The sequence below is a fragment of the Centruroides sculpturatus genome, unplaced genomic scaffold, assembly GCF_000671375.1.
Source record: "Centruroides sculpturatus isolate CEXI.00-Female unplaced genomic scaffold, Cexi_2.0 scaffold66, whole genome shotgun sequence".
Classification (NCBI taxonomy): Eukaryota; Metazoa; Arthropoda; class Arachnida; order Scorpiones; family Buthidae; genus Centruroides; species Centruroides sculpturatus.
The window spans coordinates 159,777-174,248 of NW_019384408.1; the positions used below are offsets into that span (position 1 = coordinate 159,777).

The 14,472-nt window shown below is 30.6% G+C and overlaps 1 protein-coding gene across 3 annotated transcripts in view; it reads left to right on the forward strand.

The window, feature by feature from the left end:
- Positions 1-14,472, forward strand: part of LOC111618942 (histone-lysine N-methyltransferase PRDM9-like) — a 42,177-nt gene that overhangs the window by 18,025 nt on the left and 9,680 nt on the right. For all 3 annotated transcript variants that reach the window (XM_023360567.1, XM_023360568.1, XM_023360569.1), the window contains exon 3: positions 10,912-11,104. In XM_023360567.1, coding sequence (XP_023216335.1) covers positions 10,912-11,104 — 193 coding nt within the window. The remainder of the gene's footprint in view (positions 1-10,911; positions 11,105-14,472) is intronic.

A 14,472-nucleotide genomic window follows, 5' to 3' on the forward strand; every position in this document is an offset into this window, starting at 1 on the left:
TATAAGTACAGTAGAACCTCCATTATCCGGACCTCCATTATCCGGATTTTCGATTATCCGGATTGTCCAAAATAAACAAAAATTTTACGAATTTGCGGATTTGCACTTGGCGAATTACGATACTGTTTATGTACGTGATGGAATGCATAACTTTTTTTGTTTCAACAACGTCTTACCCGGAACAGTGGCCGTAAACTCTTAAATATATTTTGCGTCATAATAAAAATATAACGTTTGTTTCTTGAAAATTTGATCACGATTTAAATACAGTATTTACTTTTAATATTACCGATATGTCATGGAAAAGAAAATGTGTTGTATTATCATTAAAAGACAAAGTATTTGTTTTGATTATCCGAATTTTTCCTTATCCGGACTATCTTAATCCCCAATTAGTCCAGATAATCGAGGTTCTACTGTATTTTGAAATAATATACTAAATAAAGTTAAATTAAATTAAATTTACTGTATTTACAAAAATAAATTTATGTTCTAAATGATTTTGAAATTAAACAAAATGAAGAGGAGATGATATTTGCCATTTAAGTGTGGATCAAGTATATCAGAGTGATTAAACAAAACATAACATGACTTGCTTGCTTTTCTGGTTTGTAAAAATAGTTAGAAAGTATTTTAATTACCATTTAATAAAATATTACATTTTGTTTAGTGAAAAAAATTGTTATAATAAATATGCTTTAAATGAGAATTATTTATTCAGTTAAATAATAATGTAACTATGTTGTCAGCTAGTTCACAAATCTCATATCCCAAATTTCATGTATTTCAGATTATTGTACCAGCATAATCAAAACATAATACATCTTCTGTATAGTCACAAACCTCATGTTTCTGGTGTGTTTGATTTTAGAGAAGTAAAAATTCTTTGCCATGAATTTAGTATTTCTGTCAAAAACCAGTTTTTGATGCCCCTAAAGTAGGTATTTTGAAGTTGTAGGATTTGTGAACTAGTCCAATGATATGCTCTATGTATCAAGCACAAATCATGTTTCTGTGAGGTTAGCCAATTGGGTGGAAAAATGTCATGACAGTCAAGCGGTCAAAACAGTCGTTACCATTATAAACCGTTTAATAAACATCGAAATTTCCTTACAAATTCCTTGATTGATGAGGTAGCACACACAAAATGTGCAAATAAAGTCCGAATAGAGTTCAAAAATTTCTGTCTTCATTATTTGTGGTTTGATGCAGGTGGTTAACTATTCCATAGGCCCCAGGGCATTTATCATGGCTTGCTGCGGCTTCTCATTGGACGACCCAACGAGTCTGTAGATTGCTAAGAGTCACCCAGAGAATGATGTTTCCACAAGGTCCGAAAGGTTCTTTTTGTTTTTTTCTAATATTTGGAGTATGCACAGCCAAGAGAGGCAGAAACTACACATCCAAGAACCTAAAATGTCCTTGAAACAATGGTGTTATACTGTTTTTCCCCAAGTCACTTCTCCATTGGTCTCTCACTGTCACCTGGTGACAATTTGAAACCTAATGGAGGGTGCAGGAGAGGTCAACATTGTGACTAAATATGATTCCTCTCTCATCACTTTTCTTCAACTTTATTCCTTTCCATTGTTTAACTAATTTACACAAAAATTTCATTGTTTGATCAAGACATCTAATACTTTCCATTCGCGTCTGAAAAGGAGCTCTTTAAATTTTCGATTGATACCCCTCATTCAGACCTCTCAGTCGACCCCTGTTTGGGTCCTCACATTTCTGACATTATACTGATTTCATTTTCTTAATCAAAGTTGTTAAAATTTTCAGTTGCTAATCACTTTATAATTGTGATAACTAAGAACTTGTTAAGTGAAGAAAAATTAGCATTCTGTAGAAATATATTTCCTAACAACTATCACTATTTAAATCAGAAAAAGAAAAAATGTTGAGTTATATGTAAGAACAATTGGAAAGTGTCTACAAATGTACACATCAATTGAAACCCGTCATTAAGCAAATACATACCCACAACTGTCGTAAATGATCGGGCTAAATTTGCATATAACAATGGTTATATCTTAAACATATATATTGAAGGAGGAGATTGGACCGAAGGTCCAGGTAGTGTAACTGGCAACACATTTGCATGGTAAGCAGTAGTTGCAGGTTTGAGTCCTGCTTCAGGACAATTCTTTTCTTCCAGTTTCTTCCGGGATCCCGGTTGTTTTTTTAACCCGGGAAATATCCCGGGAAATTTTTCTTATCCCGGGAAATCCCGCAAATTTCTTAAAAATTCACTTTTTTTCTTATTTTGTGTTAAGGTTGAGGAGTTTTGCAAATAGAAAGCATAATTAACTCATTCACTGCCAGAATACATTTGTATTTATTAATTTTAAACCTACCTATTAGTTTTTTTAAATTTTTGCTCGTTATAGCATGTCACAAATGGTCAATAATCAATATATAGCTTATTTGTGGCAGGACTATAAAAATTCTTTACTTGTCGGAACCTGTAATATCTGGAATAATTGTGCTTACGCTGTCTTGAGTTTTAACCATGCCCAGTAGCTTCAATAAATGCCTGACGCCAGATTGTGCAAATTGGGCAAGGATACAAACGAGTACAAAGTCTGCAAGTATGAAGTTTTTCTTCATAAACCTGATTATTAAAGCCAAATGAATTGCCGAATTATCGAGCTCTAAGCTTGATGCCGCTATTAAAGCAGCCAAGGTAGACAAATCAAGAATACTAGAGAGCGAAAGAAGTACTACAATCTCGAAAACGAACTCGAAATCTTCCAGGCTACAGGTGAAAAAACACATAATATCTGTCTTCTCTTAAATGCATTAAACACTATTCCAATCACATCAATTGAATCGGAAAGGGCATTCTCGGTGGCAAGACTTTTCATTACTAAAATAAGAATTAGAGTGAGTTATCGGAGTATTGACCATCTTTGCTTTTTAAAATCTTATAAAAGTTTGCAATATTTTGTATTATATTTTATTTAAAAAACGAAAATTACCTTCTAAATTAGAAGTTCATTTTTTTAATTTTTAACTCAATTCAAAACTTTTTTTTTGTTGTTGTTGTATGCAGTTTCCAGCAAACTTTAATTAATTTTTTTCTATTTGTGAAAATTTCTACGTTATTTAAAGGTAATTTTTATTATAGGCCTATAGACCTTACACAGCATTATTAATATGATTTTGGAGGTTACAGAACTTTAAAATTACTTTAAAAAATGGAAAATAATTATATCATTTGATTTCAAGATATTTTGTATACCTTAAAAATAATTAATTCTATCCCGGGATCCCGGGAAACAGTTCACTTTTATCCCGGGATCCCGGGACAAGCAAAATACCGGGAAATGAGAAACCCTAGTCAATACTAATGGGGTGAGTGGTTATGTACACCAGTGTTACAGAACATTATGCAAGATGGGATGTTTTATACAGCATTACATATCTATACAATGTCTAGGTTGTAGATTCTTTTTGTAGAAAAGTAAAGAATTTTACGTTTTCTAGGTAATTATGAAAATTTAAATTAATTATCTTGCTTATTCTGAAGCATGAAAATAATTGAAATAGGTTTGAATTTTCTTCCCATCTGCACAATGTAAAATCTTCCCAACTAAAATTGGTTACTCACATGTGCATGTTTTAAAGCTGGATGAAAATAGGACCAATTAAAATCTTTTTCTCCAACAGATGAATATTACAATCTACTTTCAGTGTTGAATAAACCCACATGTATAGATATGTTAAAAAGCTTCTTGCCTGTATTATTTAATTACAAAAACTACTTAGTTACTTATGACTAATGAACAGGCTTATTACATACCCAGCCTATTTAATTAATTTTGTGTAGAGTTAAAATTTAAAATTCTTGTTTTTCTGGTAAACATAAAGAAAATTAATTTGTAAGATATAATATTACTAGTTCTCTGCTCATGGTCAAATCTTTGTATCAGAAACACTAGCAACAGAAGGGTGTTACTCTTACAGCATTACATAATTTTATAAGGATTTAGCTAGTAACATTACAGTGTATTAAAAGGGGTGAGAAGGTATTAAAAATTATAAAAAATAGTATTACATAATTTATGGAAACTCTCTAGGTTTCCCTTTTTTTTTCTCTTTCTATACTATGGGCGCTAAGAGGGCTTTTAATTACATCCATTGACTTGACCAAGTGCATAACAGAGGCAGCCAGTTGAAGAAAGCAAGGATATTCTGTACAGACTGGCTATCAAAGCCACTGTCTCCAACTCAGAATGAACCTGGGTTCCCCATGTTAGCAGAGTAGAAGCCTAATATGTTATCAAATCTTTTTCTATGATTTCCTGTTCTGACTATTCTACATTTGTAACTTATACAGATTGTATAGTAACAATAATGCTTATCTGACATATCTTGTATCAGCTATTATTTTTATCTTTTATTTTTATATAACAATCATATTTTTAATTGTTGTACTTATTTTTTATATCATAAAACATAAAAAGTGAATTTTTTCATGGAAGAACAGCAAACAAACTTGACAGAAATGTTATGATCAAATCAAGAAATTCTAGAAATAGAACAGTTTTTAAATTTGACATCATAAACAACAACAGAAATTCATATTTAACAACAGAAATTTAAATTTGACATCAAGACAACAGAAATTCATTTGTCAAACACAGCTCAAAACTAATTTTATTAACAATGACAAATTTTAAAATTACTAACTTCCTATAAAAAAGGAAAAGGAATTTAAAATAATTATATCATCATAATTAATTTTCAATGGTATTAAAGTTTTCATTATTAATATTCATTTTATTTTCTTATGCAGTCTAATATAAAAACATAACTTGAAATCAATCCATGTATAATCTATACTAATATAAAGAGGTAAAGTTTGTAAGTTTGGATGTAGGAGGTAATCTTCGAAACTACTCATCCAATTTCAAAAATTCTTTCACCAATATTTAGAATGGACCTTCAGGGTGGACATAGGCTGTATATTTTTCCATTAAACATTCATATAAATTAAAAGATATCATCTAGGATTAAGGCTTTTATCTCCAACAGATGGCACTAACTCTGCAAGTACAACAACCTAAGTTTGCTTTTCTGTGAGGCATTATGCTTTTCTATGAGGATGAACTAAAGTAGATCATCTATCTATATACATAAATAAAAATATAATGTTCATTTGTTCCTACTGATTCCTTTGAAATTTTGACACAACGTTGCATTCGAATATGCACGTGTTTTTATATAATGTAATTAAGGCTTATCATGAAGAACTCTGCTTCTATTTAAACTATTTTAGATGCAGGTTTTTGTGTTTTTGACTGCATTTTAATAGAGTATGTCAAGAGAATGTATACTAAGAAGGGATTTTTTGAAAAATTCCCCTCCACGGGGGAAGTGTTATACATTTATAATAGATACATTTTGAGCCACAACAATGCGTGGTGGGGTCTGCTAGTTTTTATATATAAAGATGAGTTGGTAAGAATATAACAATTTGATAAAGATTATATCCAAAATAAAACTGACATCAGAACATAGGAAGTGGTTTCTTTAGGCCCATGGTTCTCAATCTTTTTGAAGTTAGGGAACACTAAACTTTGACATTTTTTCTGTGGAACACTTATAATACATCAGCTTTAAAACCTTTTTGAAATCAAGAGCACATTCGGTCTAGTATATGACGTCATTGACGTTTGCTGATTACATTCTCATACAAAAATTATTTTACTTTGTATTGATTTTTCTTTTGCAACAATTTCTAATTATATATTTAATTTTTTTGTGGAACATTTGAAGTGGCTTCACAGAGCACCCAGTTCCATGGACCAAGGATTGAGAACCACGGCTTTAGGCTAATATCAGATGAGCGTGAAAACGTGGATGCTGTTTTTTTGATTCACAGATGTGAAAATTCACTGACAGAAAGGTGGTCATCAGTTGAGTGCTATTTTTCACGGAGCATGTTGGTAATGCTTCATTTCGGATGTGTATATGTCAGCATGGATCTCATAGATTGTGATGTTCCATTTTTTTTATTATGTACAGAAGTATTTAAAAACAAAAAAGACACAGGCAATATTGGTTATATTCTTTTGATCGTAACCAGCCTTCCTTTTTCTTATTTCTGTTCTTATAAAGTTCAACTGAAGTTTCTCTCAATTCTGTCTCCTCACTAATTTGTATGATCGTTTTACTAATATCCATGCCCCATTTTTAGAATATGCAGATATCTTACATCCTTCAGCAAGAACAAGGCCAACCCAGTATTTCTTTGAAACTATGTTACCACATCCTTCATTTTTCATGCTCATCTGACAACTGTAGGCTTCAATTTTATCTCCCAGTACAAATGTTCATGCAACATTATGAGATTATCGCAGACAATCCAGCAGCCCATCCATGTTGTGCAATGTGATTTTTTGCATCTGCATCCATCTGACTGCTCCCATGTGTTTTATACAATCTTGTGACATACATGAAAATCGACAGACATAAAATCATGCTCCTCTGACATTAGCCTTATAATGATTTTTATAAAAGAATATGACATAGAAAAACACATAATATACTACAATTATATTCAGCTCTCTATTTTTCAATGTCAAAATAAGTACTTTAATAAAATAAAACAACACCTTAGACTTCCAGCCTAAATGAGCAGTTCAGCTATCATTGGAGTGGAACTAATAATCCAAATAGTTGCCAACTTCCATCTTTCAGGCTGAGAATCTGTTTTTGATAGTAGTAGTCAGTCAGTCAGCTTGACATAGAAATTCTCTGCCTTTTTCAGATAACACCTTTAATGTATTGTCTTCATAAGCAAGGATTTATACCAATACTAAACATTCCAAGTTTGCTTTCTTGGCAGTTTTTTTAGAAATTATCTGCTCCGATGTAATATTTTCTTTGAGTTCTATGTTGCCAGACATACAAGAATTCTCATACACGTATGAAAATTTTAACAGAAACTTTAAATTCCTGATTAAATTATAAGAAATTTATTTTTTCTAAAAAATTGCTGCATACAAAATATGTCCAAAATGTGATAGATATGAGATCTTCCACTCTTTGGTATGAGGAAATCAATCTGATAGGCTGGCAAAATTGAGTTCTTTCTCAATGCCACTGCCGTATTGTTGATACAGTTCCATATTGTTAATACAGTTGACTCACCTTAAATCAAACATGATAAAGCAAATTCTTGCATTAAAATGAATTTTTGCCATTGCTGTGACAATTTCACCATTTCACAACATTAATTTTCATGCAATAAAGTGAACAAAAACTTTACCAGAATTCATTAAACCAAACTGTAAATTACCTTCACAACCCCCAAGAAATAACCCCATTTCCAATAATGATTTTATTATTCACATTGAAAAGTGAAGCAAATTGGTACTGTAATAAATATTCTATTTTGAGTAGAATAGATTTTTCTTCTAGTAAGCAAAGGTGAGTTTGCCCTCTGTTTGTAAACCAATTCAAACATCTGGTTTTAGTGGACCATTCTATTGTACTTAGAAAACAAGATTAAAGTTTAAGAATGCCCACTCCTTTAAATAGATGTGGTTCGATACAAACATATGCTAGTTTGCATATTGGAAGGTGCATACAGTGATGTCAGTAGTGTTGCCACCTTTTGAAAATCGTTGACCCGGACAGCATGTCAGGTTTGTTCAAACAGAAGTTCCTGACGCATGCGCAATGTCATTTTACAATGCGAAGAATCACATGCATGCCGGTCCTAAATTAGTTACAGTTAGGGACTTGCATAAGAGTAACGTAAGTAACCTAAATTAAGAAAGAACGGGTACATATAACTTAGCTCTATTTGAGACATGTACAATCATACATAAAAAAAAAAAAAAGACAGAATGTGCACCACATGTTGACATAAACAGACTAACATGGTAGAATTGCAGATGAGTTTCAGTGAGTGTGAGTTCTTTTGCTGTTTAAAATAGTGTAAATCTGTAAAAATATTTGTAAGAACTTTGTTTCATCGTAATTTCATAATTTCTACGAAATTCCCAGACAAAATTAATAGTTCAACTGGACTGTCTGGGTGAAAACCGGATGGGTGGTAACACTAGATGTCAGGATTTGGCTCCTTTTTTACTTTGTCACCAAAAAGTATTTTCTACTTTTAGGTGATAAGAAGTAGAAAATACTTTTTCAAATAATCATCTTTTAAAATAATCTACTTTTTCAAATCATTTTCAACAGAATAAAAATCACAGATTTAACTTTGTTTTGTTTAATCACTCTGCTGATATACTGCTCCACACTTAAACAGCAAATATTATCTCCTCATTTTGTTTGATTTGAAAATCATTTAGATCATTAATTTATTTTTGTAAATAAATTTAATTTTATTTAACTTTATTTAGTAAGTTAATTCAAAATATAATTTAGAGATTTTAATTGCCTATTAATCCTTAACTTTGTAAATTATACAACCTTGACCTTGAAAATCATTAATACAAATTTTTGATACAAAGTGAACTAACTATTGTTCTCCTAGCAATTCATATTAATGCAACTGTAGTATGCCCAGTGTTGAGAATGGCTGACTGGATGGTCAAGTGATTAAGATGTGGCCTACGACTCTGAGGGACCCAGGAACAAATACAGTCAGATCAAAAAACCTTTGCAAATTTTCAGCAGTGGTCCATCCCAGATATGTCAGGCTCCATCCCTCACTACCTGGCTGAACCAATAATGTGGTTAATAAACCAACCAACTCGACAAACCAAATAAACCAATGATGTGCCAAAAAGATAGAAAGAGTTTTAAAAAAATCCAAACAATACCTTATGTTGTCAATTCAGTGTTTTTCATGTTAAATCTAGTATCTTTGGTTAGTTGTTAAAATTTAACCATTTTTGAACTTTTTTATATATTTATTTATAATACAATGTACTAGTATTATTACTAGTAGTTTATTACTAGTAGTTTGTTTAGTAGGAAAACCCAATATTATAAATCTATTATTGTGATAAAGAGAATAAAGATTGAATAAATGCTTACAACAATTGTCAACAATGTTTCTATAAACTTTATTATTATTTCTCAGCCTTTGTAATCAAAGTCAGCCTCAACTATAATCTAAGGTTGGCAAGTATGAATCAAATTAAATGTAAAAGATTCAAAATTAGGTTAGATAAATACAGTAGAGCCTCGAAAACTCGGCCTAATGTGGACCAAAGGGTGGCCGAGTTTGTGAAAATGCCGGGTTATCAGGAATGAGGTTAAAAAAAATAAGTATGAGTGTTTCCTCAGAAAATACTTTACTGTACTTGTATGTATTGTTTACTTGAGAATACAACAGAGAATAAACTGCCCAAATACCCTTAAACAAAGGAAAAGTACGTCTTTTATGAAGGCATAGAGCCTTTACTACATGAAAATGAAAATTAATGAATACACTGTACAGTGATTTACCTGATAAGACAGACCTCAGAAAAATACTTTATGAGGCATTAAGCTATCTTTATCATGAAAATTAATTAACTAAGGATTTTTTTGCCCTGCCAGAGTGTGGCCGAGTTATCTGGAGTGCCGAGTTTTCGAGGCTCTACTGTACTACGAAATATCCCAAATATTATGAAAGACATTGTCTGAAGAGTTAAGCTCTGCATAAATATAAATACATCAAATCCTCGTTAGTTTGAAATTCAAGGAACGAAATAATCACAACTTTGAATTATCCAAGATTTACACATTTTTGTACAATATGCCAAATGTCATGTAACTGATGTAACTTATTAAGCAAATGCAATACAGCTATGTATACAGAATGTTATTTTCATTAATCTATATAAATAAAAATGTAATGTTTGTTTGTTCAAAATTTTAAAACTCCAAAAGTTCTTCACTGATTGCTTTCAAATTTTGACACAACGTTGCATTTGAATGTGCATGTGTTTTTATAATATATAGATGTCAAAATTCCCCCCATGCAGGGAAGAGGGACAGGATTAAGGCTTATCGTGAAGAACTCTGCTTCTATTATACTATTTTACATGCAGTTTTTTGCATTTTTGATTGCATTTTATTAGGGTATGTCAAGAGAATGTACACTATGAAGGGATTTTTCAATATTCCTTCCCGTGGGGAGTGTTATACATTTATAATAGATACATTTTGAGCCACAGCAACATTTGGCCAGGTCTGCTAGTTAATAATAATAATAATAATATAAACTATAGGTAAGTAGCACATGTCCGATGAGAACTTCAGAGTTGTCAGAATAGATTTTATAAAAAGTAAAGCAGAATTCCTTGAAATTTAGCCCAAAGTACTATATTTTTAAAGTAATCCAAAAAGTAGTAAGTCAATCAAATGTAGGAACCTAGATCCCTATAAATATCTCAATCTGCTATTTACAGTCCAATCTTGTAATCCCAACAACCAGTCATATTTTATGAGATAAGAGAAAAAAGAGGTAGTCCATAGGTAAGATGATCCTGAAAAAGTGTTACTGTAAAAGCAAAGCCATATTTACCAGATTAGAGTTGTTCTCAGTCTATTGTTCTCTTATTGCATGGAAACACTTCAATCTAAACAAATGAGTTAACATATGCATATCACTGTTTAGACAGAATTTTCACTTTGAATTTTGAATTAGCCACATTTCAAACTAACTGAATTCCCTAACTTGTAAATCTCTATATCTGTGGTCAGGACCAAAAGTACTGTTACGAACTAAAGGGATTTTGAACTATCCAAATTTAAATGAGAATCTCCTGTAGTGGTTATTTCATACATTTGTTTTTCCACTTTAATAGAAAAATATTTATGATTAAAATTGAAGGTTTCATTAGTAAATAGAATACATCGATTGTGATTTTGATTTATTCAGTTTATTGATTAGTAAATTATAAAGCTCATTTTTACTTTTTTAATTGTGCTTCATAGATTGAAGCTGTTGATGAAGAAGGTGATAAACAAGAACTTTCTACAAATTGGATGAGATATATTAACTCCACATCTAATGAAGAAGAACAAAATTTGATTGCATTTCAATATAATGGACAAATCTTCTTTCGTGCTTCTAAAGTTATACCACCAGAAAAAGAACTTTTAGTTTTCTATGAAGTGAAAAAAGAAGGTAAATTAATATTGGTAATAAATATCATTTTAATAAATTAAAATCTGAAACAATTGGTTAAAATATATATGTTATCACTAAAGCTCGAAAGTCGTTAATGTGTATATTACCTAGCTAATCTGCAGATTAACTAGAGTGATCCGTTAAAGTTGCTAAAATTGTTCTATTTCTCAAATTACCTAGGTAATGTGCAGATTATCTACTAGGTACTCGGTAAAGTGAAAATAAGATCTTTGCTGGAACAACAGCAACGTTTCTGTACGCTTAAATTAACATAATGTTCTTTATTTAATTTTCAATATCTAAAGAATCAAGTTAATACAATCAAACAATCAACAAATTAGTTGATAGAATCAATCATCAACCAATTAAAAAACATACAAAAAATCAAACGGTTTAAAATATTAATACAATTAGGGAAATTATTATATGGAATTTTGGGACTGAGTGTCTATCTGAACTGAGGGGACTGAAACGACTTCAACAATAACCTACTTTTGGACCAGAGATGAAAAATAATAAAGTTATCATACTTTTTCTGGTGATCGCATGATATAATTGTGCAGTTAATGTTACCTATGGTGAGTAAAATGGCGGCTCATCTCTCATTCCAGCAAAGAGAAGAAAGGAAACGGTGGGGACGCACATTCTAACCTAACCTAACCTAACCTATTCTAATAATTTGGTTGGTAATAATTATGATAATTTATTAGAATAGGTTAGGTTAGGTTAAAACGTGCATCCCCACCGTTTCCTTTCTTCTCTTTGCTGGAATGAGAGATGAGCCGCAATTTTACTCACCATAGGTAACATTATCCAATTGTGCTTACTTATTAGTGCAGTCTAAAGATTGATGGCACTTTGAATTTCATAGCAATTCGTTTTTGCAACAAGCACACCTATTTGTGATACATTTATTTGTGGCAAAGATCTTATTTTCACTTTACCAAGTGCCTAGTAGGTAATGTGCAGATTATCTAGATACTCTGCACATTATCTAGGTAATTTGAGAAATGGAACAATTTTCACAACTTTAATGGATCACCCTAGTTAATCTGCAGATTAGCTAGGTAATGTGCATATTAACGACTTTCGAGCTTTAGCGGTAGCATATATATAAATATTATTTAACTGTGTTTAATGTTTATAAGGATTTAATTTTTAGAAATATACATATTATAGATCATTCCTAATAAAGTGTTTTCTGCATTCATTTATTTTCTTTAATAATTTATTATTAATATTAATAAAATTTCCATTCTGAATAGCAAAGTAGAATCATGCTGTATTCATAAGTAAAGTCCAGATACTATCAGAATCATCAAAATTATCTTTTTGTAATATTAAAATTTCTTAGTTGTTGTGTAATATTTATTTGATAAGTGATGAGTTATTATGTTATCAATAAATTAAGAATTTTACATCTTATTGTTATATTACTAATTATACAGGAAGTAAGTTATTTAATAATGAATGTAAAAGTATATTAATAAAGTGAATAGTAGATTAAATTTATCATTTTAATAATAATTATCAATAAAAATTGTTATAAGTAAACTTTTTATTTACTAATAACAACACCTAATATATTAAGTAAGCAATCTAGGAAAAAGTAAATATTTAAAAATATATTTTTGAATATTCAGATTTTTAAATATTTCCCACATTAAAAATGGTCTTTAAACCATATCCATCATGGGTTTGGCCAGCCCCACAATAAAAACAGCCAGGAGGTGAAGAATGGTGCCTGACATATCCTGTGAAAAACTCCTGAGATTCCCAGTAGTACACTGATGTCTTAATTGTCTTGGTCATCTAGCCTATCTGAATATTTAGGTTATGATATGTAACATAAGGAGGTTGGTGTTGCAAGTCAGACTTGGCAGTTATTGATATGTTACATGTCAAGAACAAACATTCATTTACTATATATTTGAAAGATAACATTTTAAACTTTTATCTTCATGCCACTAAACCTCTTAAGCTTCCAGCAAAACATATAAAATGTAGCAATTCACTAATGTTTTTGGAATCCATTTGATTTCAGCTTCAGGTTTAGAGCTCATTTCAAATTGGAATGCATCAAACAGAACACATGTAGAATTCAAAGTTGAACATATCAGTATTATTTTATATGTTTTGCTGAAAGCTGAAGAGATTTAATGGTCTGAAGATATTATATGTTTCCAGTGCTAGTGAAGTATGTTTTATTATTTTAAACTTTACCAACCATTACTTTATAAAGCCAAAATTTGATTCAATTTGTAGTTATATGAACAGAACCAAAAGATAGTACAGTCTTTTAAGCTAAATGCCTTAAAAGTTATTTGGGACTCACTTCTGAAAGTGTCCAACTATTTCAAATAACATTTTGTTTGACATTTCTTTTTTCTTACACAACAATGCCATGAATTTCTACTTATTAAAAAATTGTTTGTAAATTTTTGTAGGCACAGATAATTCAGAATATTTTTACATAAACTGTTGCTTTAATGCTTGATAACTTTTCTCTATGTAGCTTTCTAATGTGAAAATTCTGTTTTATGGTGCAGTTATTGCAATTTAATTTAAATAACAAAACCAAGCTAACATATGATAAGTCAGTTGAGTGACATTTACTTATGACATTGGGTGCATTGTCTGCAAAGCTGCTTAAAATGGCTTTGTTAAAAAAATAGTTCAGTAACTTTCATTTTAAATTAGTAGGTACAATGCTAATGCAGCAAAGTTTGAAAGCATTGAAGACAATTTAAGATGCTGCCACAAACAAAAATGTATTTAAAATATTTTATACTGGAATAAAAATTATAATATAATCTTTATAACATCAGCTACTAATTTGTATCATTTCTTAGTAAACATTTTGAATTGCATAAAAATAGCAATTGCAAACAGCAAAACAATGGTTGTAGAACTGTTTCCTATGAAAACATATATTGCAAACTGATCAGATTTTGGTACAGCCAATACAGGACACCAGCACCTTCTTCCTCTTGCTCCTGTATCCCTGCCTATCCTTCCTACCAGACTGCTTGCATATGGTCATAGATAAAAATAGGAATGCCACAATTTAATGTGGCAAACAGCTAATAACAAAAATCACACAATTTTATTTTTATTAATTATTTTTATTTTTATAATAATTAATATAAACATTAAAATAGTGTGGTTGAGATTACAGGATGATCTCAAATTTGTACTATAATCACTTACAATTGAATAAAACATCTTTATAAATGCAATAATTGTCCACAAGGTCTCAATTTTAAGTAGTTATAGTACTAATTTGAGATCGTCCTGTAATCTCAACCACAATAATTTAGTGTTTGTATTAATTATTATAAAAAATAACACCCCTCTTTGTTTCA